General features: G+C 40.2%; 2 protein-coding genes and 1 pseudogene across 2 annotated transcripts; 2 read left to right on the plus strand and 1 right to left on the minus strand.

Annotated features, from left to right (window-relative positions):
- Positions 1 to 452: 452 nt before the first annotated feature.
- Positions 453 to 7,787, minus strand: LOC106760272 (annotated as a pseudogene).
- Positions 7,788 to 20,243: 12,456 nt separating this feature from the next.
- On the plus strand, positions 20,244 to 20,822 carry LOC106760277. Its single transcript, XM_014643736.1, has one exon. It carries the CDS (start codon positions 20,244 to 20,246, stop codon positions 20,820 to 20,822), a length of 579 nt encoding a protein of 192 aa, XP_014499222.1.
- A 2,020-nt stretch (positions 20,823 to 22,842) lies between these two features.
- LOC106760287 lies at positions 22,843 to 24,516 on the plus strand. Its single transcript, XM_014643742.1, has 2 exons — positions 22,843 to 23,343; positions 23,452 to 24,516. Exons 1-2 carry the CDS (start codon positions 22,843 to 22,845, stop codon positions 24,514 to 24,516), a joined length of 1,566 nt encoding a protein of 521 aa, XP_014499228.1.
- The last annotated feature ends 1,522 nt before the right edge of the window (positions 24,517 to 26,038 follow it).

Here is a 26,038-nt window from a genome sequence, read left to right on the forward strand (position 1 = left end):
ACTTATGATATACCCTTTTTAGGTTGACATCGATAGCTAATGATTCTTGTCTAGGGTGATGAAAAACAATTATGAATTTTGGCTCAAAAGGGGTACAATTGGATAAACTTCTTTTGACATTTGGATAACAAAAAATGGCCACACGTCACTCTGAATCTTGTTTGCATGACTTTCTCGTGACCTTAAACCTGAAACAAAACTCTGTAGTGTTTGACACATCGACTTCATTTTTTCCTTGCTTTGTTTCTTTGTTTTCCTTTTTTTTTTTTTTGATCAACGGATTATTGTTGATACGTAACATAATGAAAACTGCCCCAATATTATACGTATGGCAATCCTTTGTCTTAAGGTAAACGAAAAGGTTAGGGCTCAAGTAATGTGAATGCAGATGCTTTATCCAGAAAAGAACATCGGTTACCCCTAAAACCTTGAATCAGGAAAGGACTCACCAACGGTATTTTTCAAAACTTTTTTTTTCAGCGTTTCGAAAATACTATGCCCTTGACAACTTTATTAACAACAAACTCAACGTGTGACTTTTTTCTTTTTTTTTCTTTTTTTTCTTTCACGACATCCTCCAGGACCCAGCTCGCCAACCGGATATACCTGTGATGCTTTATATCAACACGCATTTAGTTATTTTCATTTTCATTTTCCCTTAATTACTTAACATCTCAGCGTGACATGCAATACTTCAGATGGAATGCAAACAACCAAAATATGAATGAAATCATGTGAACTTTATTTAGTGAAGAACACAAAGTATAATAAGCTTTAAAGATAATATCAACATCCCTTTAATAGCAACCACTATCACGGAATCATCATGCGTAAATCTTTTTTACTGCATCAGAATTAACTGGCAATGGTAACTCTTCCCCATCCATTCTTGTGAGAATTAGTGCACCACCAGAAAATGCTTTCTTCACTATAAACGGCCCTTCATAATTTGGTGTCCATTTGCCCCTATGATCCTTTTGTATAGGTAGAATCTTCTTCAACACCAGCTTGCCTTCATGAAATTCTCTTGGACGTACCCTTTTGTCAAATGCCTTCTTCATTTTTCTTTGGTACAATTGTCCATGGCATACTGCTGTTAATCTTTTTTCATCAATGAGATTGAGCTGGTCGAAGCGAGCTTGAACCCACTCAGCCTCCTCTAATTGGGTTTCCATTAAAACTCGTAAGGATGGAATTTCTACTTCAAACGGAAGTACTGCCTCCATTCCATGCACAAGCGAGAAAGGCGTTGCCCCAGTCGATGTTCGTACCGAAGTGCGATAACCATGTAAAGCGAAAGGAAGCATTTCATGCCAATCCTTATATGTGACCACCATCTTTTGCACAATCTTCTTGATATTTTTGTTAGCAGCCTCTACTGCTCCATTCATCTTTGGACGATAAGGAGAAGAAATAAGATGATGAATTTTGAACTCTTCACATAACTCTGTCATCATCTGGTTGTTCAAGTTAGTGGCATTATCAGTGATGATCCTGCTAGGGAGCCCGTATCTACAAATCAACTCCTTTTTTATGAACTTGGTTACCACCTTTCTAGTCACATTAGTATAAGAAGCAGCCTTAACCCACTTGGTGAAGTAGTCAATTGCGACTAATATGAAACGGTGTCCATTTGACGCCTTTGGCTCTATAGCTCCGATGACATCTATTCCCCACATCGAAAAAGGCAATGGTGCAGACAACACGTTCAAGGTCGTGGGCGGCACATTGATATTATCTACGTATACCTGGCATTTCTCACACTTTCTCACATGTGTACAACAATCATTTTCCATAGTCAACCAGAAATACCCCGCTCTCAGTATCTTCCTGGCCATTAAGTGCCCATTCATGTGCGTGCCAAACGTACCCTTGTGCACTTCTTTTAGTATCAGCTCGGCTTCTTTTGTGTCCACACATCTGAGAAGAACCAAGTCATGATTTCTCTTGTATAGGATATCCCCATTTAAGATGAAGCCACCAGCTAACCTCCTTAACTCCCTTTTACCGTTTTCAGATGCCTTCTCTGGATATTCTCGGGTCTTAAGATAATGCTTGATATCAAAGTACCAAGGTTTACCATCTACCTCCTCCTCGATAAAATGACAATACACTGGTTCCGCATGACTCTTCATTTCAATCATTGGCAATTCGGCATCTTGATCAACTTCAAACATCGATGACAAAGTAGCCAACGTGTCTGCTAATTGATTATCTTCTCGCGCTATATGATTAAACGTGATGGAATCGAAATAATCAATTAATCCCCTGATGTAAGCTTGGTATGGAATTAATTTTGTATCCCTAGTCTCCCAATCTCCCTTCAAGGGATGGATGACCAAAGCTAAATCTCCACATACATCCAGAATTTTTGCTTTAGACTCTATTGCTGCTCGAATACCCATAACACAGGCTTCATATTCTGCGATGTTATTCGTGCAATTAAAACACAACCTTGCAGTCATTGGTATGTATTGATTCTTAGGAGAGATAAGCACCGCCCCTATTCCATGCCCCATTACATTCGAGACTCCATCGAATAATACCGTCCAAGCTTTTTCATTTTTGTCCTTTTTGTTCTCAACAAATAAAGCCATGATATCTTCATCAGGAAACTCAACTTGCATTGGTTGATAATCTCTAATGGGTTGATGGGCTAAATATTCCGCTAAAGCGCTACCCTTGATAGATTTCTGAGTGACATATACGATGTCGTATTCTAACAATAGCATCTGCCATCGAGCTATTCTTCCAGTGAGGGCAGGCTTTTCGAAAATATACTTGATAAGATCCATTTTCGATATTAACCAAGTAGAGTGACTCAACATGTATTGCCTTAAACGATGAGTAGCCCACGCCAGTGCACAACAAGTTCGTTCTAACGACGAATATCGTTGTTCGCAATCTGTGAATTTCTTGCTCAGGTAATATATAGCATGCTCTCTTTCCCGTCTTCATCATGCTGACCCAATACACAACCCATTGAATTATCCAATACGGTCAAATACAAAATGAGCGGTCTTCTTGGCACAGGTGGACGCAATACAGGAGGGTCTTGCAGGGACTGTTTGACCTTTTCGAAAGCAGCTTGACAATCTTCGTTCCAGACTACAACTTGATTTTTCCGTAACAACTTGAACATTGGTTCACAAGTAGCAGTTAATTGGGAGATGAACCTAGCAATGTAGTTCAATCTTCCCAAAAAACCTCGAACTTCTTTTTCTGTTCTGGGCGCAGGCATTTCCGTTATAGGTCTTACTTTGTTAGGATCAACCTCTATCCCTCTTTGGCTGACAATAAAGCCCAATAATTTTCTAGACTTTACTCCAAACGTGCATTTGGCAGGATTTAACCTAAGTTTATACTTTCTCAGTCTCTCAAATAATTTCCTTAGATTGAAAATATGCTCCTCTTCTGATTCCGACTTTGCAATCATGTCATCCAAGTAAACTTCAATCTTCTTATGCATCATATCATGAAAAAGTGCCACCATTGCCCTTTGGTATGTTGCTCCAGAATTCTTGAGTCTGAAAGACATCACCTTATAACAAATCGTTCCCCATAACGTGATAAAGGTAGTCTTCTCCATATCTTCCGGTGCCATTTTAATTTGATTATATCCTGAGAATCCATCCATGAATGAAAATAACGAAAATCTGGCTGTATTATCAACTAGAGTATCGATGTGTGGTAACGGGAAATTATCCTTCGGACTTGCACGATTCAGATCACGATAGTCAACACACATTCGAACTTTTCCATCCTTCTTGGGCACTGGCACAACATTCGCTACCCATTGTGGGTATCTTGCCACAGCCAAAAATCCTGCGTCAAATTGTTTTTGGACCTCCTCTTTAATTTTTAGGGACATTTCCGGTTTCATTCTTCTTAATTTTTGCTTGACTGGAGGGCATTCTGGCTTGAGTGGGAGCTTATGCTACACAATATCGGTATCCAGCCCCGGCATGTCATTGTAAGACCACGCGAACACATCTTTAAACTCCTTCAATAGGGCACGCAATCTTTCTCTTACTCCTGTTTTCATACTAGTACCGATTTTCACTTCCTTTATCTCATCCTTCTCTACCAAGTTGAGTACTTCAATCTCCTCCTGATGGGGTTTTATCTCTTTAGATTCTTGTTCCACTAATCTCAACAATTCCGGAGGNGGTTCCACATCATCTTCGAAATCATCTTCCGTATTATNGATAGGGTGCTCAAAATTAGGAACATTGATATCATTATTTTCAAAACAATCATTGTCACATCTGCATCATTTAAATTTATGAAAAAGTATAAATAAATAAGAAAAATAAAGAAAAATGCCAAATGATGATGAAATGCAACTTTATTATCACGTTGAGTGAAAAGTAAAAAGTCAATCCGCAAAACTTCAATTTTAAAGCCCTAAGCGAAACTATAGGCTTAATTAAAACTATTACATTTTATTCACATTAAGCATCACAGGTAAATCCAGCGTTTCCCAATTGCTGAGTTGAGTATCAGGGGAGCAAGCCCACACAAAACTCGAGCTTTGAGGCCTGTCTTCATCCTCCACAAGTGTTATCTGGCCAGTGTTGATCCACCCAACACTGCGGAAGCTTTCCTTGATGTCACCAATGTGAATTTTGCTCTCTCTGGGCTCTCGTCTTTCTGCACGGGCTAGACTGCGTTCTTTTCTTTCTTCAACCATCCTTTTCCTGTCCTCCGTGGTAGGTTTGTACCCTAAGCCATATCTGTTCTTGTTTTCAACGATTTCTAGAGGGAATGCTCGCCCCTGCCTATATTTTCCCAAACCTTCCCCATATATATAGCCCTCTTTCAGCATAATCATGGCCATCATAATAGAAGCACATGATAGATGAGGATTTACTGGAAACGGCTCCACACAAGCATTTCCCACAATCTCCAACGATTGAAAGGTTGTCTCGAGAGCTTCTTCAGCCGCCTCGATGTAGCGTGTGGATGATGGCCCACTCACAAGAAGATCCTCTTCTCCTGATACTATCACCAGCTTATCTTCCAACACGTACTTCAACTTCTGGTGTAGTGTAGAGGGCACAACTCCAGTCGAATGGATCCATGGGTGCCCCAACAAACAACTATAAGCTGGCAGAATATCCATAACTTGGAATGTTATTTGAAAGACGCACGGGCTAAGTTGCACTGGTAATTCCACTTCTCCCATCACTTCTCTTTTGCTACCATCAAACGCCCTCACAATCATTGAACTTGGCTTCATATGCATTCCTTCGCAAGGTAGCTTTTCCAAGGTTGCTTTTGGCATGACATTCAAAGAGGAGCCATTGTCCACTAAGACACTCGCTATAACATGATCCAGGCATTTCACAGAGACGTGGAGAGCCTTGTTATGCCCTCTTCCCTTAGTAGGTATCTCCTATCCGTGAAGGTGAAATAATTATTAGCAACAATATTGCCAACAATACCGTCGAATTTATTCAACGAAATACCTTGCTCCACGTGAGCCTCACTGAGTATCTTCATTAACAACTTTTTGTGTGATGCAGAATGCATGAGCAAGTCTAACAAGGATATACGAGCAGGCATACGGTTTAACTGTTCCACCACCTTATATTCACTTTGTTGTATAAATTTTAAAAATTCACAAGCCTCTTCTTCAGACACTTCTCTCTTCTCTTCCTTGTCGAGGACCTCCTCTGTCTGTGCACCCTTCCCCTTTAAGAATTCTTTTGCCTTCGCGGCCATCGTTGCTTCCTTATCACCAGCTCTTTCTTGTGCCAACTCTGGTGGTGGGAAAATTCGACCACTCCTCGTCATTCCACCTATGCCTAATATATTTTTTACGGCAGGATCAATGCTTTGTGCTTCGTCTAACGCATGTGTCCCATATCTCAATGGGACGGCTTTTTCGTTCTTGTAAGGAAAAGGGGCTGGTAAGCGAATAACAACAGGCGACCTTCCTTGAGTTGGTGGGATAGGGGAAGTCCTAGTGAAACGAATCACCAATGGTTCTGGTAAAGTCATGCCAGATTCATCACCAATTTGTGCAAATATTTCTCCCTCCTCACTCTTGTAGCATACTTGCATCAGACCATAATCTAACAGGTCTTGCAGAATTTCTTCAAACTCAACACACTCCTAATAGAGTGCTCAACATCTGGGTGGAGCGCACATGCCATACTCCCATCATAATCGCCTTTCAAGATACCCACTTTAAGCAACGTCTCCAAAATAAACCTCCTGGGGCTCCTGACTTCTCTCACATTTCTCATCAACTCATGCTCTTTCACTTTGACAGCATTCGTCGAAGCACTTCCATGCCCGGATAAAGGATTGGCCTCGATACTAGGCTTATCTTCTTGGAACATTAACCACCTAGAATCAATTAGAGTCTGCACTTTATGCTTGAAAGCCAGACACCTCTCAGTGGAATGACCAGCGTCCCCTCCATGATAACTACACTTTGCATCTGCATCATAACCTCGTGGGTACGGAGGCTGCATAGGCTTCAGGGGACAAATGACAACCAGACCCTGTTTGATAAGATGAGGCAATAATTCCGTATAAGTTGTAGGAATTGGGGTAAAGTTAACATAATTTCTTTCCCGGTTCCTTCTTGGATAAGTATTTGGACCCACATTCATATTGGAACCTACGTTTGCCCCTCCCCTCCAGTTATTCGTCGGGATGTATTGTGGTTGATAGTACCCCGGTTGTTGTTGAGGCCTAGTTTGATGACCAAATGACACGTTAGCTGCATGTGGATGTTGACCCCAGTATGGTCGATAGTTATGAGTGGGAGCCTGACCTCTCCACACAGGGGTTGCAGATGTTGCATGCACATCTCCTTCCTTTCTTTTTCCTGGGTTGAAACTGGGTTTTTTGGAGTTTGCAACCACTAACGAGCCATATGCAATCTTTCCATTTTTCAACCCGATCTCAATTCGTTCACCTATTACGATGATATCAGCAAAATTTGAAGATACATTCCCCACCATATGTTCATAGAATGGTGGCTGGAGCGTATTTACAAACATTGCCACCATTTCTCTATCATACAAAGGTGGCTCAACTTGTGCAGCCAATTCCCTCCACCATTGAGCATACTCCTTAAAAGTTTCGTGGTCCTTCGTCGACATGTTTTGCAGTTGTAAACGATCTGGCGCAACATGTGTATTGTATACGTACTGTTTCACAAAAGCATCAGCCAAGTCCGCCCAACAACGAATTCGAGATGGTTCCAAATGGGTATACCAGTTTAATGCCACTCCATCCATACTATCTTGAAAAACATGGATGAGCAGTTGCTTATCATAAGCATATGCAGCCATCTTTCTGCAATACATGGTCAGATGGCTCTTAGGGCATGTATTTCCCTTATACTTCTCAAACTCAAGCGCCTTGAACTTATGTGGTATTTTTAAACCAAGCTCAATCTGGCAACATCTCCAAAACCATAACTTTCAAATCCCTCAACAGCCCTCAATCTCGCCTCCAAGCTCTCCAGTTTATCCTTTGCTCCATCGACATTACTGATTACCCCCTGAAACGAAGTATGTGGTGCAGCCTTAGCAGAAAAGCCCTCTCCGGTAATAACATGAGGCACTGGAGTTACTCGTATTCCATCAGACGTATTTGCATTCATTCCCTCACTTACCATAGGTGCAGACATTACAACCGGTCCCTGAGTACCGATTGGCGGTACGTTGGCAGCGGTAGGGAAAGAGAATGAAGCATGATCCCCTTCTGTGTATTCTCCCACGGGTGGAGTGTAGTCTGGGGGTAATCCGTACATTGGGAAAGGAACAAATTGGCTCCCAACATTGCATAACGGAGGGTAATATTGAGCACTTCCCTCAACTTGCGCAGGCCCTCCCGTAGTTTTCAGGGCTCAAGAGCTGCCAAAATCTGGGTCATCTGATCCTTCAACTGGTTGACATCAGCGTTAATAGATTCATGCGACTGTTCCCAATTCTCCATGATCTTCGAGTTAGCTTTGGTCCTGTACGGATGTCGTGGAAAATTTGTCGTTGTTCTCTCACTTGTACTGATTGATTATTTTTATTAAGTTAAATTAGATTAGGATGAAAAATGCAAAATAAAAGAAAACATGATGCATGCTAGTGATAAGTGGAAATCATAGGATAGCAATGACACTATTGATGGAATATTAACACAAGTCGATACCAAACAAACATCCCTTATCTTTCATTTAAAGAAAATTTGATCCATTACATCGTCTAAGGAACAAAACACGCAATTCTGATGTATATCAATCCCGCGCCTGGGCAATGAAAGATTTCATCTCTCCCACCAACCATTTACAATGATTAATAAACAATTTTATTTCCGCTGGTGAGTTACAAAAATGAGTACTGGCTTCAGCATTCGACACATCCTGGGGATGTCTTCAATTGCCCCATTTGCCAAAGCAGCCAACTGAGAGAAGCTTTCCTTCTAATGCTTTACAGCTGTTTCTTGCTCTACGATGTGCTCTTTCATTCACAAGACATGATGGTGGGCCAGGTAAATAAAAAAAGGAGGGAGGTAGACATTCAAGTGGGAGAGTGGGTCTACTTAAAAATCAGACCCCATAAGCAATCTTTGATGCTTGCAAGGTTACATCCAAAACTTGCAGCTCGGTATTATGGGCCCTTCCAGGTGATTCAGCAAATTGGGAAGGTTGCCTATCGTTTGCAGTTACCTGAAACAGCCAGGATACACCCTGTGTTTCACGTTTCCCAGTTAAAAAAAGCGGTGGGGGAGAAAAGGGTAGAAAGTGAACTGCCTGCAGAGTTTCAGGCTGATGGACCTAGTTATTGGCCGGTGAAAGTTCTAGAAAGGAGAACCAGACAGGAGGATGGTGAGACTATGCACCAAGTTTTGGTGGAGTGGCATGAAGGGGGAAGAGATGGAGCAACTTAGGAAGATGTGGAAACAATGCAGGATTAATATCCCGAATTCAACCTTGGGGACAAGGTTGCTGAAGGACGGGGAGTAATGTTAGACCATTATTAGTCTATGAGAGAAGAAAGAAACAAAGTTAGTTGGTCTAACTGCGTGGGCAGTTAGGAGGAGCATGGAGTGACTTATGAACTTGTATAAATAGTTGTGTTTAGCTTGGGGTGGGAATCTTTTTTATTTTTAATGAATTGTTGAATCAGGATCCATTGTCCTGAGGGGGAGAGGTTAAGCTCTCTGTATTCTTTTTGTTGATTGCAAGTGAATAAAAGAAGCATTTCAGTGTCGGTGTGTGTTTGATTAGTCAGGGTTGAGTTTTTCATATGTTCTTGAATAAAGAACCTCTCAGCGTGAGTCACGTTGAGGCATGCAGCTGTTCATGGAGCAGTACATGCAGGAGGCCGACAATTGATTCAGCGATGGGAGTGGAAGGTGTTTGTTGTATGTGCATGACCCCTAACTTTTAATTATGTTGCAGGTTTGACAGTGAAGGTGTTCAAGACTGCGGTATTTTGGCTACGTATTTTGGCTCACTTTGGATATTGGAGATTGTGTGCATTAATTTAGTTTCTGATTTAGTTTTTGACCATCCATATATGGTATTCTAGATACTGAAGTGTATTAATCATCTGTCAACTGATCCAAATTGCTTAGAAAATCTTCAGCGTGCTGAAGCAATAAAATGCTTGATACCAAATCTTGAACTCAAAGAAGGGTCTCTTGTATCAAAGATACATCACGATGTGTGCCTTGCTTACCTTACTGTTATCCAAATTGAGTTAGTTATACATGCCATAGTTTTCTGTAGAATGCTGTCAACTTTAATTTGTATTAAGCTCCAATAAATTTTAGCATTGGTTATGTAGTAACCGCAATTTTCTTTTTTTAAGAACAGTATTGGGTGTAGGAAGTACTCATTCTAGCACATTACGTAGTTGCCTTCTAATTAAATATATTGTGGGTTTTGGACAAATATTTCTAGTTTTATGTCACCTTTGGTTTTGATTGTTTAGATTATCTGTAATTTTTTATGTTTGTCGTACTTGGTATTAGCAATCTAAAACGGACTTTGATCTCATCTTCCATTTTTCTAAAACGTACAGGTCTTAAGATAAATAAGCGAGTTGCAAAAAATCGAGTTGCATTTTAATTATAATTTAATTAAATTTTTAAAATTATTTTTAATAATTATTTTAAATTTTTTACTCTTAAACATTTTTACAATTAAATATAATATTAACAAATATCATTTTATATTACTTTAATTATTATTAGGGTTATTTTGGTAATTTTCATTTTCTACCAATTAAACAAATTTTTTTAACTGTCGCATCAATTAATTCCTACACTAATTCTCAAAAACTTTATTTCTAAACTCACTCTCAATTATCTACAAATTTACTCAAATAAACACAAAAAAGAAATTATTCTCAAATCAACTAAATCACTCCCCTCCAAATCATCTCTCCAATCACTCTCAAGTGAACACACCCTAAATGTATAAACTTAAATTTTAATTAAACATTGTATATAAAATAACGAATATTAATATAGTAAAATTATTTAGTTTTAATTAATAACATTGCAATTTATTTTTGGAAAATGATTCTATTTAGTGCTTATACCTAGGACGTCTATTTTAAAAGTAATTATTGTTTATTTTCCAAACAATACTTAAAATGTATTCTTTTAACCTTTTTTGAGAAATGCGTTTTTATGATTAATCTTTCTTAAAAAGGTTTAAAATATATATTTTAAGAGTAATCAGTTTTAAAAAGGTTACAAAAAATACATTCGTAAAATGAAAATAAAGTTTTTAATTAGAGTAATCATGAAAAAATGGTGAATAAATTTTAATCGTTAAGTATTATAGAAAAGAGAATTTATAAGATTGAAAAATATTATTATAGATCATTAATCATCTGTAACAGTATTTAATGAATTTGACATAATTTATTATTTATAATGGGTTTATCACTCTTTTAGTTGTTGTAATTAAAAAAAATGAACTGAAATATATAGAACATACTAAAACAGACTAGATAAATACATAGAATTATGCGATGAAACTGGTAAGATATAGAAAAAAATGTTGAAATAGAAAAAAAATTAAAGCAGCTGTTGAGTAACCTAAACCCTATTTGAATGAATTTGTGGGAGATTGTTTTGACGCATCCATGTCTAACAGCAGGTCGATTGCATCGGGGAAAGAAGTGATAATTCTAAATTGAATTTTCCTCAATTGAAGGGCAAAGTCCAATGCCTGGTTCATGGTGGCTCGAGCAGCCGCTATTGCTTCAACAAGCTCTGCATTGGTCAAGTAGGTGCTGCATATTTGGCTCAAAATTCTGTCGTGTCGTTCTNGGAATCTCACAGCTCTTTCCTCCNCCGCTTCCAACGCCTCGCTAACCATTTTTAGTTTCTCGGCAGCCAGGTGTTTCCGCTGCCATCTCTTGATGTTTGGGACGCAAAACAAGAAGGAGGCGGAGAAGCTTATTACCGCGAAAACGATGTGGCCCAAATCCATCATCACCGGTGGTGTTCATGCTTCAACTTCTCCAAACACCCATATATGACCATCCATGATAATGGAGAGAGACCCCTGTAAGTACCTTGCTTCGCTTTCGAGTTACCACGTTTCTTTTCCTTCAATTCATTTTCTATATTCCCTTTTTCTCTCTGTTTGTGGAAAAATCAAAATGCATATTTACTGCCAAACATAAATTCAATATCATCAAATTTACATGTAGATGTTTTTCCATATTTTGTTTAATACCTCAAAGTTTAATTTTCATTTTATTTTATTGAATTTAGAGTATTGTTTTAAATTAATTTTACAGGTTATTAAAATAGATAGTTCAAGTTAATTAGGTTTTATTTAGTTTTAAGCTGATGGTGATCCCCCTTGCTTTAATAAGATTTTTCAAAATTGGATAAAATGTGAAAAGAAGTTAATATTAAGATACATATATACAAAATTATAAAAATGGAATAAAATATGTAATTGAGTGTTTTAACTTATAGTACATTTTTAATAATTTTAATAGTATTATATAATAATACCCATAAAACAAACTAATATACCTACTTATAATTATTTGCAATTTTTCAAGACAACTTTCACCCCTAAATTGGTGTAAGACGACTATAAAAGTGTAGTCCTATCCATTCTTATATCAAATAGAATTTTGATAACAAAAACAAATTTATGATTAATTAAAACATAAATTCATCAATATAATTTTTACATCACATTATTTTTCTCGCACATGTTTATTACATATTTTATCACGCACACATAATATTTCATATGAAAACATACTTTACTCAAAAAATAATTTATAAATAATTATGTTAATATATAAAAACTAAACATAATTCCACTTATTTCTTCCCATAATTTTTTATGTGGTGTATAAATTAAATTTGGATATCACATTGTTTTTTTTATTTAATAACATTTTATATCTCAAACATCATTGTTTTCTCACTTTAGATATGTTATATTTAAAGTTGTTAACTTGACCTATAATCTATAATCTATTGACCTATAATGGATCAGTCTTAGTTTACTTTTAAAAAAATATTTTTTTAGGAAATCCTCTTGACTAGAGAACAAAAACAAGTTTTCAATTCTTAAAATCTCTTCTCAAATGTGTTAGAATTAAGGTAGATTTAACTTTACTAAAATATTTTAATTAACTCTTAAAAATAATATCATTTATATATGTCATATCCCATTAATTTTTTCTCACTACAGGAAAAGCGCGATTTACCTAGGACATATTACCGAAGGCCTTGAGGCCGTCGGTAATGATATGCTTACCGAAGGCTTTTGAGCCGTCGGTAAGTTTCTCCCTGATTTAAAATCTCAGTTGGGGTTTTCGTTCCCCAATTTCACTTTCTTCACCATTCGTCGAGTTCGTCGTTTTCTTCAGACATTTCCCTTCCTTTTCACGACCCGCCTTTTCTTAACCCTCCCTCACTTTCTCGGATAGTCCTGGTGGTCGTGATTCACGGTGGTCTTGGAATAGGGTTCCTTCACAGTGCATTCTGGTTTGGGAGTCTTGGGCTAGGGTTCGAGTGGTTGCTGCGTTGAGGGCTGGTGGTGTCGAGGGTGAGTATTAGCGTCGCGTGGTTGCAGGTTGGAGACGTTGTGAAGGTGAGTGTGTTATGCATTTCTGTTCAAATGCCATTAGACAAATGAACTAGCATCTTGTTCAAATACCAAATCGTCTTTTTTTCTTTCTTATTCATTGTGAAAAATATTTCTGAAGGTGTCGCTTGTGCTGTGTTTTGTATCTCTGGGCTTTGCCTTCTACGTGTTCTTCGCTCCTTTTGTTGGAAATAAGACGTGTCAGTATTGGCCTTTACTCACCGCTGGTAACTCATCTTCCTATATCTCTGCCTTTTTTTGATATATAATATTCTCATTTCTGCTTTCTTAGGTTGTTTGTGAATCAATAACCAGTAAACAAGTCTGTCTGGACTGTAATTCAGGCAAGAAACTACATAACTTTCCAAGGTCCCATACGCAAATTATGNGTGAAGAAAAGCTACACTCCAGAAATCCTAAACTTTAAGGAATAAATTCTAGAAAGTGAAAAACAGAGAAAGTAGGTTAAGAAAAAGGAAACAGAATAAGATACCCTCAGCCAAAAAAAAAAATAGTAGCAAATAGAGGTCGTGTAGCTACAAAATGTTTGTCATTGCTAAAGGTCAATTTCAAACTTCCCACTTGTCTGGAAACAGCTAGCGAATTAACCGTGAGTCTGGTGCGAATAGCCTCTGAACATGACTTTGAGTATAAAGAAGCATAAGCAATTAACTGCTTTTCAGATGCAACAGCATTGGACTCATGGCTGTGAATATTGAGTCCTTAACAGTGACAGGTAACCAATGAAAAATTATTCTGTAGTCTCTGAACTTGTGTAAAATAGCTTTTGTACGATAGATAATATTCAATTTTTACATCATTAACCAAGAGTTAACACAAGTTATTCTGATGGCAAGGGCATGGAATATCATTAGCTAAGAGTAATGATACATATATAATAAATTTTTATCATACATAATTAGTTTACTGTTTTCCTAATAGCAAGATAACTTGTAATAAAGATTTAAAATATGGCAAGGTTAAAATAGAAAGCTTTGTAAAATACATAATGAACACTAAGATTTTGTCAATGTTTNTGTTGCTANTTGACTAGTGTACTCCCCTATTTTCTTTGGTTCCTTGGATTCTAACATATACAAACTCTATTCTTTAGCAATTAAAATGGTCTTCCTTGTGATAAAGTCCTGAAAGACATGGTAAGAGGAGAAAAACACTAATAAAAGTTCAAGTCTTTTGTAAGGATTTGTATAGAGATAAGACTATTGGTCAGTGTTGGGACATATAAAAGACCCTATAATTTAATAAATGATTCTAACATTATATTCCTGATTCAGCATATGTATGCTATCACCATTTACAAATGTAATGAGTTGTTTTCTATTCGTTTTAACGTATGAATTGAAAAAATAAGAAACAGTCATTTGATGAATGGTTCTTTAATCAAGTATCCAAACACCCTAAGACACTTGTCTTCCACTTAAAAGATCTTTTAAGTGGAAGACAAGTGTCACACCCTTTTAGATTCTCCATGGTAGTGGGAGACAAGATGTTCTTCTTCATTAAATTCCTCTCCTTCGAGAATCCTGTGGCAGCAGGGAAGGTGGGAATGTGCAGATAGTGGAGTCCACGTGGCAGTACATGCAGTGTTGGACTCAGAAAGTGGAAAACATGTGACGGCATGAGATTCGACCGATCGAGGTATAAAAGCTGGGATTTTAAATCTGACATTTATTTTGATGCATGCACCTCTTCATCTTCAACCTTCAGCAAACTCCATTTCTCCTCATTCTCTCTAAACCTTTCCAACTCTCTCTAGATTTCTGACCACTATTTCTCCTCCGATCATCAACTTCATTTCAGATTAATTACTCCTGGTGTCAAGAGCTTCAATTTGCACCGATCAGATTTCCATTCTAAACCGGTAAGCAATTCTGTCTTTTGAAGTTCTTTGTCTTCCTTGCATGCAAGAACCGTGTCATGCTTGCATATGTTTGTTAATTCATTCTCTGAATCCATTTTATGTATTTGATGCAATGGTGGATGCCTTTCTCCGATTGGAACTTGGACCTTGAAAATCCTAGAAGTAGCTGCTGCTCAAGAACCTTAGAAGCCTAGCTGGAAATAGAGGTAAGGGAAGCTTATAAGATTTAATTATAATTTCTTTATATGGTTGGATGCATGATTTAATGTATGTTTGTTGATTAATTGGTATGTGAAATATTGTATGTTGTTGCATGAATTATTTGATATTGGTTAGGAACTTAGTGTAAAGGTATTAAACTTAGAGAAATTCTGAAATCTCTGATTGAAGGTCATTAGGACCGTTCGGTCCTCCCCCTAAAACCATTCGGTCTTGACTGAAGTCAGTTGATGACGGATCGACCTTGTGAAGTTCATATTGTTTTATTAACTACGTTGCTTAATCTAGTCCTTTAATAATTCAAGGGAGTCTTTCCCTCTCGGTTTTAGTATATATAGTATGTTTAAGAATGTTCGGTCGTACAAATGTTTGGTATTAGACTGACACTTAACTCATGAAGCATTCAGTTTCATGGTTCTAAGATTTATCTAAAGAACGTTCAGTCTTGTGAAGCACTCAGTCATAGACCTAGTGCTCGTCCTTATTAAATGCTTAGTCATAAACTAGTATTGCTATAAATTAAAGTACTCGGTCTTGAAGTGCTCGGTCATAGACTAGCCTTCAGTTAATTTAAGTGCTCGGTCTTACACCAACACCTGATCTCAAAGTATTCGGTTTATAATATTATGTATTTGTGAAAGTGCTCAGTCTTATACTAACACTTGTTTCCAAAGAGTGTTCGGTCTCGTACTGACACTCAGCCTATTGAAGACAACTCTTGTACTCCAAAAACGTTCGGTTTGATTAATATAAGTACTCGGTCTTATTCAAGTTTTATTCAATTATTGAGCGTTCGGTCATCTTCATAAATCAATTAGAATTTTTGCTTGGCTTTGAATAGTACTCGTTCCTTCTCATTGTTAGATCGTTGGGTCAACTATTGAAGTTTTCTTTGGTACTCCCTTTCCTTTCAGTGATAGACTGTTCGGTCATATACTATAGTCTTCCTTGATACTCCATTTTCCCTTCTCAGTGTTAGACCGTTCGGTCACTCTCTTAACAGTGTCCTATTGTGATGAATATGATGGTGAGTAATTGGTTGATTTGGTTAAGTAAGAGAATTCCAAGCGAGGAATGTCTCATGGTTGATGATGGTTGGTAAAGTATGAACATGGTCAGACTCTGCTGTCGTCCTGATCTTGATATTCCGTGATGACGCTTTCTCATGTAGAGGAAGGTTATTCATGCATGAGAATGGCAGGAGGTCCGCGGTCATAAGACCAGAAGATCGTTGTAGGACTAACCTCGGGTGGCAGTTGATGAGTTATGCCAGCTACTACACCACACCGGGTGCTAGGGACGTGGAGCTACATGGTTCATATAGTCCAGACAGTGTCTAAGTGGTCGGTTATGATAGTTATGCATGTGAGAATTTTCTGAATGAAATGTTGATTGAACTATTCAGTTTTCATATTTATATGTATGCTAGAAATGATTAATTAAATTTACATAAGCTTACCCATATCTTTTCTATCTTTGCCTATATTGTCGTTCGGTATTTGGCCGTTCGGTTTCGGTTCTCTTCACTGCGATGATCATCCTTTGGGTGGGAGCAGAATGTGATCATGAAGATTCTTTGGAGGGAGGCTTACCAACCGTTCGGTCTGAAGATAACATAGGACCGTCAGGTCAGTAGAATTGTTGATAGCTCTTTTGCCGGTAGCACCGTTCGGTGTACCTAACCCTCTGCAAAGACGTTCGGTATCAACCCTTTTGCGTACTGTTCGATCTTATATTGCTTCCATGACAATTCGGTCTAACCTTGCAATTGTAGTAGACTTGTATTTTTGGGCAATTTTTAATTCTAAGTGAAATTTCATATTCCTTTCTCTTTACTTACTTATTCATCATTGTTCTCATTTATTGTTTTTGGTTAACTCCTAAAGATAAACTATAGTTTTAAAGTTATATTTATTGGGATGTTACATTAATGGTATCAGAGCAGTTTGTTCTTAGGATAACCTATGGGTTATGGGTTTGTCATGTCTTTCTTGTAGAAAGATGAATCTAAATGGTATGTTATACCATTTCCTCCAAATCTAGATGGTCAAACTTTAAGATATAACCAACAATTTTGAGAACAAAGAATATCTTGATAGTAGTAATTGAGGGTGCACACTCATAACTTTCACCAAAGATGCTATTTTTCTCAATTTGGATCATAAGTTAGAACTATTATGTTAACCCTATTGGCACATCGTTCGGTTTCATAGAAACTGTTCGGTTTTACACAGATTCTTTGGGTCTGAATGTTCTCTATTCATTACCGTTTGGTCCGGTAGATTCAGCTTCGTCCCTAACCAAGTATTCTCAGCCTTACTGTGCTTGACTATATTTAATTTCTTCTATAAATCGTTGGAATCTATACTAGTTTCTTAATGACCGAACGTACTTTTATTGTTATTGCTCGGTCATTATTGTCAAGTCTTCGTTATCACTTGGCTAGGATGAGTCGACCTTTCGATGTAATCATGGTTCCGTTTATATAGAGTCTTTGTTTCTATAATGATTCTCTCTTCCTTCATATTCAATAAAGGACGTCTAGATCTCCTCTTCTACTATCTCCCATTCTTTCTCCTTTCTTTCTAATGACCCAATACCGTTCGGTTTTGAACTGTAATAGTCAATACCATTCGGTTGCTTTTTCCACTGTTCATTACCGTTCGTCTTCTTCCTATAATAGGTAACGTCGTTCGGTTTCGTCCTTAAAAGATCAATACCGTTTGGTCCCCTATCAAACAGTGCAACTTCATCGCTTTTGGCTGAATAGGATCACCGACCAAGAAAATGGACAACTCTGATTGCTTCGGATCTAATTCTGTCTTGGTCCACTCGGCAATAGTACCACTTGATCATCCCCCAATTGTTCGTATTCTACCACGTTCTCCTTCTCTACCTCTCGGCCATTGGTTCCTCCATCTTGTATTGGAGTATGACCGAACGTCCTTTTGTTTATTACCATTCGGTCATTACCATCAAACTCTCATTTTAACCTGACTACACTGATTCAGCCTTTGACTAAATTCAGCGTTTGATTTCTCTAGTGTTCTGGCTTCCACGAGTTAGACTATTGATTCCCTATCCCTGCGTTTTGGAAGGTAACTTATTCAAAGTGTTTGCGGACTAAGGAAGCACGTCATTGATGGAGTAGTATGAGGATGTTATTTGAAGAATGTGGTGCACTTAATCGCATTTGGTTTGCAAGAGAAATGGAATTTCTGGAATTGGTTCAAGGAAACAACGTTCGTGAGCGTGTATGCCGTTCGGTTGAAGCATCTCTCGAGATTTTATACTTTGCCAATAAGTGAAGAATGACAATGCAAAAAGTTTGAGATTGGACTAGGAAGTGATATCAAGATGTTGGTCGTCAGAGTTTCCAGTTCTGGTAAAGAGAATGAGAGAATTAGAGAAAGACAAAGGAAGAAGTAGAAAGTCAGCAGTATCAGTAGCCCTTAAGGAATAACTTCAGCAGAATCAACAACCGAGAGTGGAAGAACCGAGAGCATCTAAGGGGAGTGTTAATTCCAAAAGGACTCAGTATGCTCGGCCTTTCCCTTCAGAATCTAAGGGTCAGTCTTCCAGACCTCCAGTACCGTTCGGCCATTCAGGACAACAAGGTCCAGTAAGATGTTTTAATTATGGGGAAGCTCATCTAAGGTCGGTCTGTCCTAAACTGGTAAAATATAGAAAGTGTAAGTGGTGTAGAAAGAAAGACAGTGAATCTTAGACTGTTGAGCAAGTTGATGCTAATTTAAGATTATAGATGAGTGATGTTAGAATCACACTGAGCGTTTGTTTGCTCAACTTTTCTCAGTAGATTGGTTCCCAGTTTTATAAATGCTAAATCTTGTACTAGTAAAATGAATTAGAAATTGTGTATTGAGGAGATGGGATGCATTCGGATGATCGGTCACACCGGTAGTGTGATCGGGTATATGAAGAAATAAGTCAAAGTACCCTCATATACTAATTCATATAAATGATTGGGTGCACCGGCATTGCGATCGGGAGAATTGTTGATGGAATTAAGTTGAGTAAAATATATTAGGATAAATAGCATTATGACTGAAAAGATCGGGTTGTTCGGGTGCGCCGATGGGGTGATCGGGAAGACCGAAGCCCTGTTCGGTATATATCGTATTGAGTTGGCATAATAATAATATGCTAAGGAGCAAAGAGTGGAGCGAAGGTCTCGGCGAGATATTAGGGCCTGTAGCCTGCAGTTTCGCCGATGACTAGGAGGAAGTTACCAACAATTACGCTAATAAGCGAAGTGCAAGGGACCGTGGGCCACTACACAGAGGCAGTTGCAGCCCATATCCAGATTCACATGCCTATAAATAGGAAGGTAGAATGTCAGGTAAAGGGTTGGATTTTTGACTAAGTATTACTATACTCGAGCTATTATCCTGCTAACTTGAGCGTCGGAGTGCTAACCTGCAGGTAGTAGCCGTTCAGTAAGAGAAGCAAAGATCCATAATCATCGTCAGATCGAGTGAGAGTGTGCATCGCTGTCGTTTCCCGAAGGTCGTGACTTTGTCTCAGGCTTTCCATCCGAAACATTTTGGCGCCCACCATGGGGCCGAGATCATCTTCATTGACCCGTAAACGACCACGATGGCTGGAGAAGTACCTCTGGAGATCTTGCAAAATTTGCAACAGCAAATTCAGGAGATGAAGGCGGAAATCGCGACAATGAGGGCGGAACAAGCGAACAGAGTAGGAGGTCATTCTGACCGCTCTGTCAATGTAGAGACATATCATTCAGACACTGGAGAGCAACCTCACACCCAAGGTGAGGGATGACAAGAGAACCATAATCCTGTGCCTAGTGAGGGAGTTGGAGGAGTTAACGGACGGGGGGCAGGCAGAGGTAATGGAAGACCGGTAAGTAGGGCCGGGAGTAGAAGCGGGGGGAGAGGAAGAGGTCGAGGCAATGACAGAGGTGACCCTCATCGCCGGGAAGAGAGGCAACGAAACGAGGAGCAAAATCCTGCATATGGCGATCAAGCCGAGGGATTACACCCTTTTACGCCAAGGGTAATGCAGGCGATCATACCAGAAAACAAAGTGCTGCCATTAATGGAGAGGTATGGAGGTTCGTCTGACCTAGTTAAGCATTTACGATCCTTCGTAGATGCCATGGCGGTATATTCATCCGATGAACTGGTATGGTCTAGAGTTTTCTCTCTTTCATTAAAAGAGGAAGCATTAGATTGGTTCCATTCATTACAACCTGGAACCATTGATAACTTTGTCGAACTGCGCCAACTATTTACTCAGCAGTATGCCTCGAGTAAGACGCCCGGTGTGACATATACAGCTCTAGTAAGAATGAAGCAAGGACGAGAAGAGTCCCTCAAACTTTTTATGGATCGGTTCAACCGTACCGCCCGGCAGGTACGGAATGCCGATCAGCGACTGGTGGTGAGTGCTTTGACCACTGCATTGCAGCCTGGTCCGTTTTGTGACTACCTCCACGCAGAAGAGCCTCAAAGCATGGACGAGTTACAAAGCAAATTGGCCAGTTTGATTCGTATAGAAGAAGGAAGAGCCCATCAACGCGGAAGAGAGGAGGGGGAATCAATGCCCCGTCCGACCAGAGTGAGATCTGGACCATAGTCCGGTGGGAACGACAAAAGAGGAGGCTACAGAAGTAAAGAACGTAACCAAATGCAGCAATATATTCACCATACTCCTTTGAATGCACCACGTGCAAGGGTTCTGGAAGAGCCATTGAGGGCCGATTTGTTAACAGTGGTACAGATACCTACACCTAGAGGAGCTGATGAAAGCAAGTATTGCCGCTATCATCAAAATCTTTGGTTCAAGCAGGACATCTTCAGAAGTTCGTCCATAGGGGAAGAGCGCCCACCAGACCCGATCGGACCTCAATGCAGCCAGAATCCCAAAAAAGAACCCGGCCGAGAGTTGATCAAAGCAGAAGCAGAAGCGCTAACAGAACGGTCAGAGGAGTAATTAATACTATATCTGGGGGGTTTGCAGGAGGTGGAGCGACGTCAGCCGCCCGCAAAAGACACTTGAGAAATTTGCACAACTCTCACCGAACGGACACTTCAAAAAGATCCATGCCCACCATCACTTTTTCTGATGACGATTTCCATGCACCCAACCTAGAGCAAGATGACCCGATGGTGATAACAGCAATGATCGCTAGATACAGGGTGAGTAAAGTCTTAATAGATCAGGGTAGTTCGGCCAACATATTATATTGGAAGACCTTCAAGCAAATGGACATATCGGAGGATGCAATTTTGCCTTTCAATGAACAAATTGTAGGATTTGCGGGAGAGAGAGTAGATACAAGGGGGTATGTCGATCTGAGGACCAGTTTGGGAGCCGAACGGGACGCAAAAGAGATGAAGGTTCGGTTCCTGCTAGTAGAAGCCGACACGTCTTATAATGTCCTATTGGGAAGACCGTGCTTAAACATGTTTGGGGCTATCGTCTCAACTCCACACTTAACTTTGAAATATCCTACGGATGATGGAAAGGTTGCCACCGTTCGGGCCGATCAGAAGATGGCACGCAAATGTTACGCTGCAGGGTTGAAGGTTAAGCCCAGAAGTATCACGTTCTTAGGCCACCGATCAGAGGTCGCTATGATGGAATTAGACCCTCGAACGCAATTTGACGATCGGGTGGAACCCTTGGGAGATACACGTCCTGTTGTTATTGCACAGCAGGATGATTAGTGTACCACCATAGGGCGCAATCTTACCTCAGGTGACATTAATAGAAGAACTGTTGCTAAAAAACAGGGATTTGTTTGCATGGCAAGCAGCCGATATGCCAGGTATTCACCCTGATATAATATCTCATAAATTGTCACTATTCAAGGATGCCCGACCAGTCGCCCAGAGAAAGCGAAGATTAGGCAACGAGAAAAGAAGAGCGGTAGAGGAGGAAGTAACAAAGTTATTGGAAGCCGGTTTCATACGAGAAGTTAAGTATACCACATGGTTGTCCAATGTGGTGATGGTGAAGAAGCCGAACGGTAAATGGAGAATGTGCACAGATTTTACCGACCTTAACAAAGCATGCCCGAAAGACACGTATCCCCTTCCAAGCATTGATGGCTTGGTGGATGGAGTCTCTGGATACGAAATCTTAAGTTTTTTAGATGCTTATTCGGGATATAACCAAATCCCCATGTATCAACCCGATCGGGATAAAACGGCTTTCATAACGGAACGTTCCAATTACTGTTATGAGGTCATGTCGTTCGGCCTAAAAAATGCAGGAGCGAAATATCAACGACTCATGGATAAGGTCTTTCAACGTCAAATAGGAAGGTGCATGGAAGTATATGTAGATGACATGGTGGTGAGAAGCCGATCGGTGGAGGAACACTTGCGGGATTTAGCCGAAGTTTTGGATCAGGTGCGGAAGTTCGGGATGAGGTTAAATCCTCTGTACATTTGGAGTATCTACAGGAAAATTTTTAGGCTTCATGCTCACTTCACGAGGCATCGAGGCCAATCCGGATTAGTGTCGGGCTATTTTGGAGATGAGAAGTCCAAGTAGTTTGAAGGAAGTACAACGGTTGGTCGGGAGACTTACATCGCTATCCCGATTCATACCCAAATTAGCTGATCGAATTCAACCGATTTTAAAGCTAATGAAGAAACAGAAACAGGTGGAGTGGAACGATCGGTGTGAAGCGGCATTTGACGAAGTCAAGCAAATTCTCTCTAACCCTCCGGTTATGAGACGCCCAGATTATGGCTGTGACTTGCACCTATTCTTGGTGGTCGGTGAAGAAGCAGTCAGCGCAACATTAGTGCAAGAAGTTCCTGAGTTTCGTCCGGTTTATTTCATCAGTCGGGTATTGAAAGAACTTGAAACCAGATATCAGCAACTGGAGAAGATAGTCCTAGCACTTGTGATTGCCACCCGAAGGCTCCGTCCCTACTTACAGGGAAACCAGGTAATTGTTCGAACAAATTATCCTATTTCGAAAATTCTACGTAAACCTGACCTAGCAGGTAGGATGATCGGTTGGTCCATTGAACTCTCGGAGTTCGATTTGAGATACGAACCACGAGGATCAATTAAGGGCCAGCACCTGGCTGATTTCGTGGCCGAGTTACCTGGACGATCGTCATATTGTCATTCATGGGTATTATACGTGGATGGATCGTCCGGTCTTAAAGGAGGTGGAGCGGGTGTTGTATTAGAAGGACCGGACGGTATAGTTGTCGAATAGGCCTTGATCTTTCGATTTAAGGCCAGCAATAACCAAGCCGAATATGAGGCCTTAATAGCTGGCCTCGAGTTAGCACGAGATTTGGGGGTTAAAGTGCTTTGTTGCAAAACGGATTCACAGCTGGTGGCAGGTCACATGAACGGGACCTTCCAAATTAAAGATGATCAATTGCTCAAATATTTCCACAGAGCCAAGCAGCTAGTCGCACACTTTGACAGCATCGAGGTGAGTCACATTCCCATAAGCGAAAATCAAAGAGCCGACCGGCTATCGAAGTTGTCCACTAGTAAGGAGAAAGGTCAATTGTCTTCGTTGGTCCGACAGATAATTTTCAAGCCAGCAGTTGAATGCTTACAAGTGTATTCCACTGCCGAGCGGGACGATTGGAGAAGAGAGATTGTAAGGCTAATCCAGCAGCAGGAGGCAGGAACGATCCTCCGGACGGAGGAGTCAAAACAGGTTGCAAGGTACGTCATGGTGGGAGAAGAGCTGTACCGAAGAGGGTATGTCACTCCAATGTTGAAGTGCTTGTCCAAAGATGAATCCGAATATGTTATGCAAGAGCTGCATGAAAGAATATGTGGAAGACATGGCAGCGGCCGTTCGTTGAGGGCCCGAGCTTTGCGGGCAGGATTTTATTGGCCGACAATGGAGAAGGATTGCCAGGCCTTTGTCGTCAAATGTTTGGCTTGTCAAAAGCATGGGAACATTATTCGCACACCAGCAGCGGCGCTATCGGCCATAGTATCTCCATGGCCCTTTGCTCAATGGGGAATGGACATAGTAGGGCCATTTCCAACCAGTCGTTCCCAGTTCAAATTTCTTTTAGTCGCCATTGACTATTTTACTAAATGGGTGGAAGCTGAGCCCCTGGCTAAAATATCAGCTTCTCAAGTGCAAAACTTTGTGTGGCGACTAATATGCCGATTCGGTCTGCCAAAGCACATCATCACTGATAACTTTCTCAATAGTTTTCCTTTTTTGTGTCGTTCTCTTGGGAGGAGGTTGAACTACCTTCACATCCTCAGTAGCCTCAAGATTAACAACCGGAGAGGCTCCACCCACCGATCCGGCAGGAGAGGCTGAGGAAGTACCTTCACCAGCTTTCACTAATTTCTTTTTTCTGGCCATCAAGCGTGCGAAGGCTTCATGTTGTTCCATTCCATTAAAACAATCTGCAACACAAGAGACAATTTAGACAAGTTAATAATTACCGTTCGGGTGCAGAAAAGGTACAGGATCTTACCGAACACTTTAGATCTTAAAGTGTCATCATCTGTCCCGATCAGTTCAATTAATTTACGCGAAGAGGTCTTTCTTGGTAATAAGTCAACTTGGCTTATGACGTCCAGCTCGGCTTCGGTCATATCTGTCTTAGGCCAAGAATCGATTCGATTGGGGTTTTCGGTCCAGTATAAAGGAAATTTTGGTTGACCATCATTGAAAAAATATTTTGGCCCACCAGAGTCTCGGAGGGCAACTTTACAAAAGTTAGATTTAAATTCTTTATAAGAAGAATTGAAAGGAGCAAACAATTGTTTATCTTTGGCCGGAATTAACGATACCCAAGATCGGTTAGGGTTGGGTAAGGCACGTAAGAAGTAGAGGAATGATTTGGGAGTCGGTGTAAATACTAAGCCAGCGCATAGTACGCTGAACGCTTGCATCATAGCCCACCCGTTCGGGTGTAGCTGAACGGGGCAAATATTCAATTCCCTTAACACCCCCATCTGAAACTCTGAAAAGGGTAACCTAACTCCTAGATCACGAAACAAAGTGATATATACATAGAAGAAGTCAAGGGAGTAGCCTTCCCGACCATGACAGGCTCTTTCATTCGTTCGGCAGACCACAAAGGTATAATCATCTATATCCTTAATAGTGGCTAACACATTTATCTTTTCTAGCAAATGCCTAATAGATGCAGTCGATATAAAGTATGGGACATAATTCCTAACTTCATGGGGTGCCCAATCGTATCCCCGCACTATGGGTGGGGGAAGCACAGAAGTCCACATACGAGAATTATCATAATTAAAAGCCACCTCGGTCCCGGATGAGCGGGATGAAGTGGCCGAAGAGGAACCGGATGATGATGAAGTGCCTTCCCCATCATCATCATACCCCCGCCCTTCCCTCCTAGACCTACTGGATGACTGAGATGATAGAGACATGTACCTGGACAGACGACCGAGCTGGCAAGTTGACTGATCGGGGAGCGCTAGCAGCAAATCACAGAAGCAGACAAATGCCAAGGGACCACCCCTCTATTTATAGCCGCATAAAGCGGTTTCGGTAGTTCACCGCAACCGTTCACGAAAGCACCATCTAACGGTGCAGATAATGCGGCGTTTCAAATTTCTAGGTACAAATCTCCACAGTGTATCTGAACCGTTAAAGCCCTATTCATCGTGTGGCCCTCATCACTCCAAATTTCAAGTTATGTAAGTGGCGGGAAAGGGCATATACAAACCCCTTCGCGTGCTGTGAACGCTTGGGGCTCGGGGGACTTATGTGTATTGAGGAGATGGGATGCATTCGGATGATCGGTCACACCGGTAGTGTGATCGGGTATATGAAGAAATAAGTCAAAGTACCCTCATATACT

Source organism: Vigna radiata, chromosome 1 (genome assembly GCF_000741045.1).
Source record: "Vigna radiata var. radiata cultivar VC1973A chromosome 1, Vradiata_ver6, whole genome shotgun sequence".
NCBI lineage: Eukaryota > Viridiplantae > Streptophyta > Magnoliopsida > Fabales > Fabaceae > Vigna > Vigna radiata.

What these genes read in the sequence shown, in the direction of transcription:
- LOC106760277 (XM_014643736.1), top strand. Translation starts at nt 20,244, where the DNA reads ATGCAGGCGATCATACCAGAAAACAAAGTGCTGCCATTAATGGAGAGG.
- LOC106760287 (XM_014643742.1), top strand. Translation starts at nt 22,843, where the DNA reads ATGAAGAAACAGAAACAGGTGGAGTGGAACGATCGGTGTGAAGCGGCA. An exon ending in CGTCATATTGTCATTCATGG is followed by an intron (nt 23,344 to 23,451) that starts GTATTATACGTG and finishes TTTCGATTTAAG; the next exon opens with GCCAGCAATAACCAAGCCGA.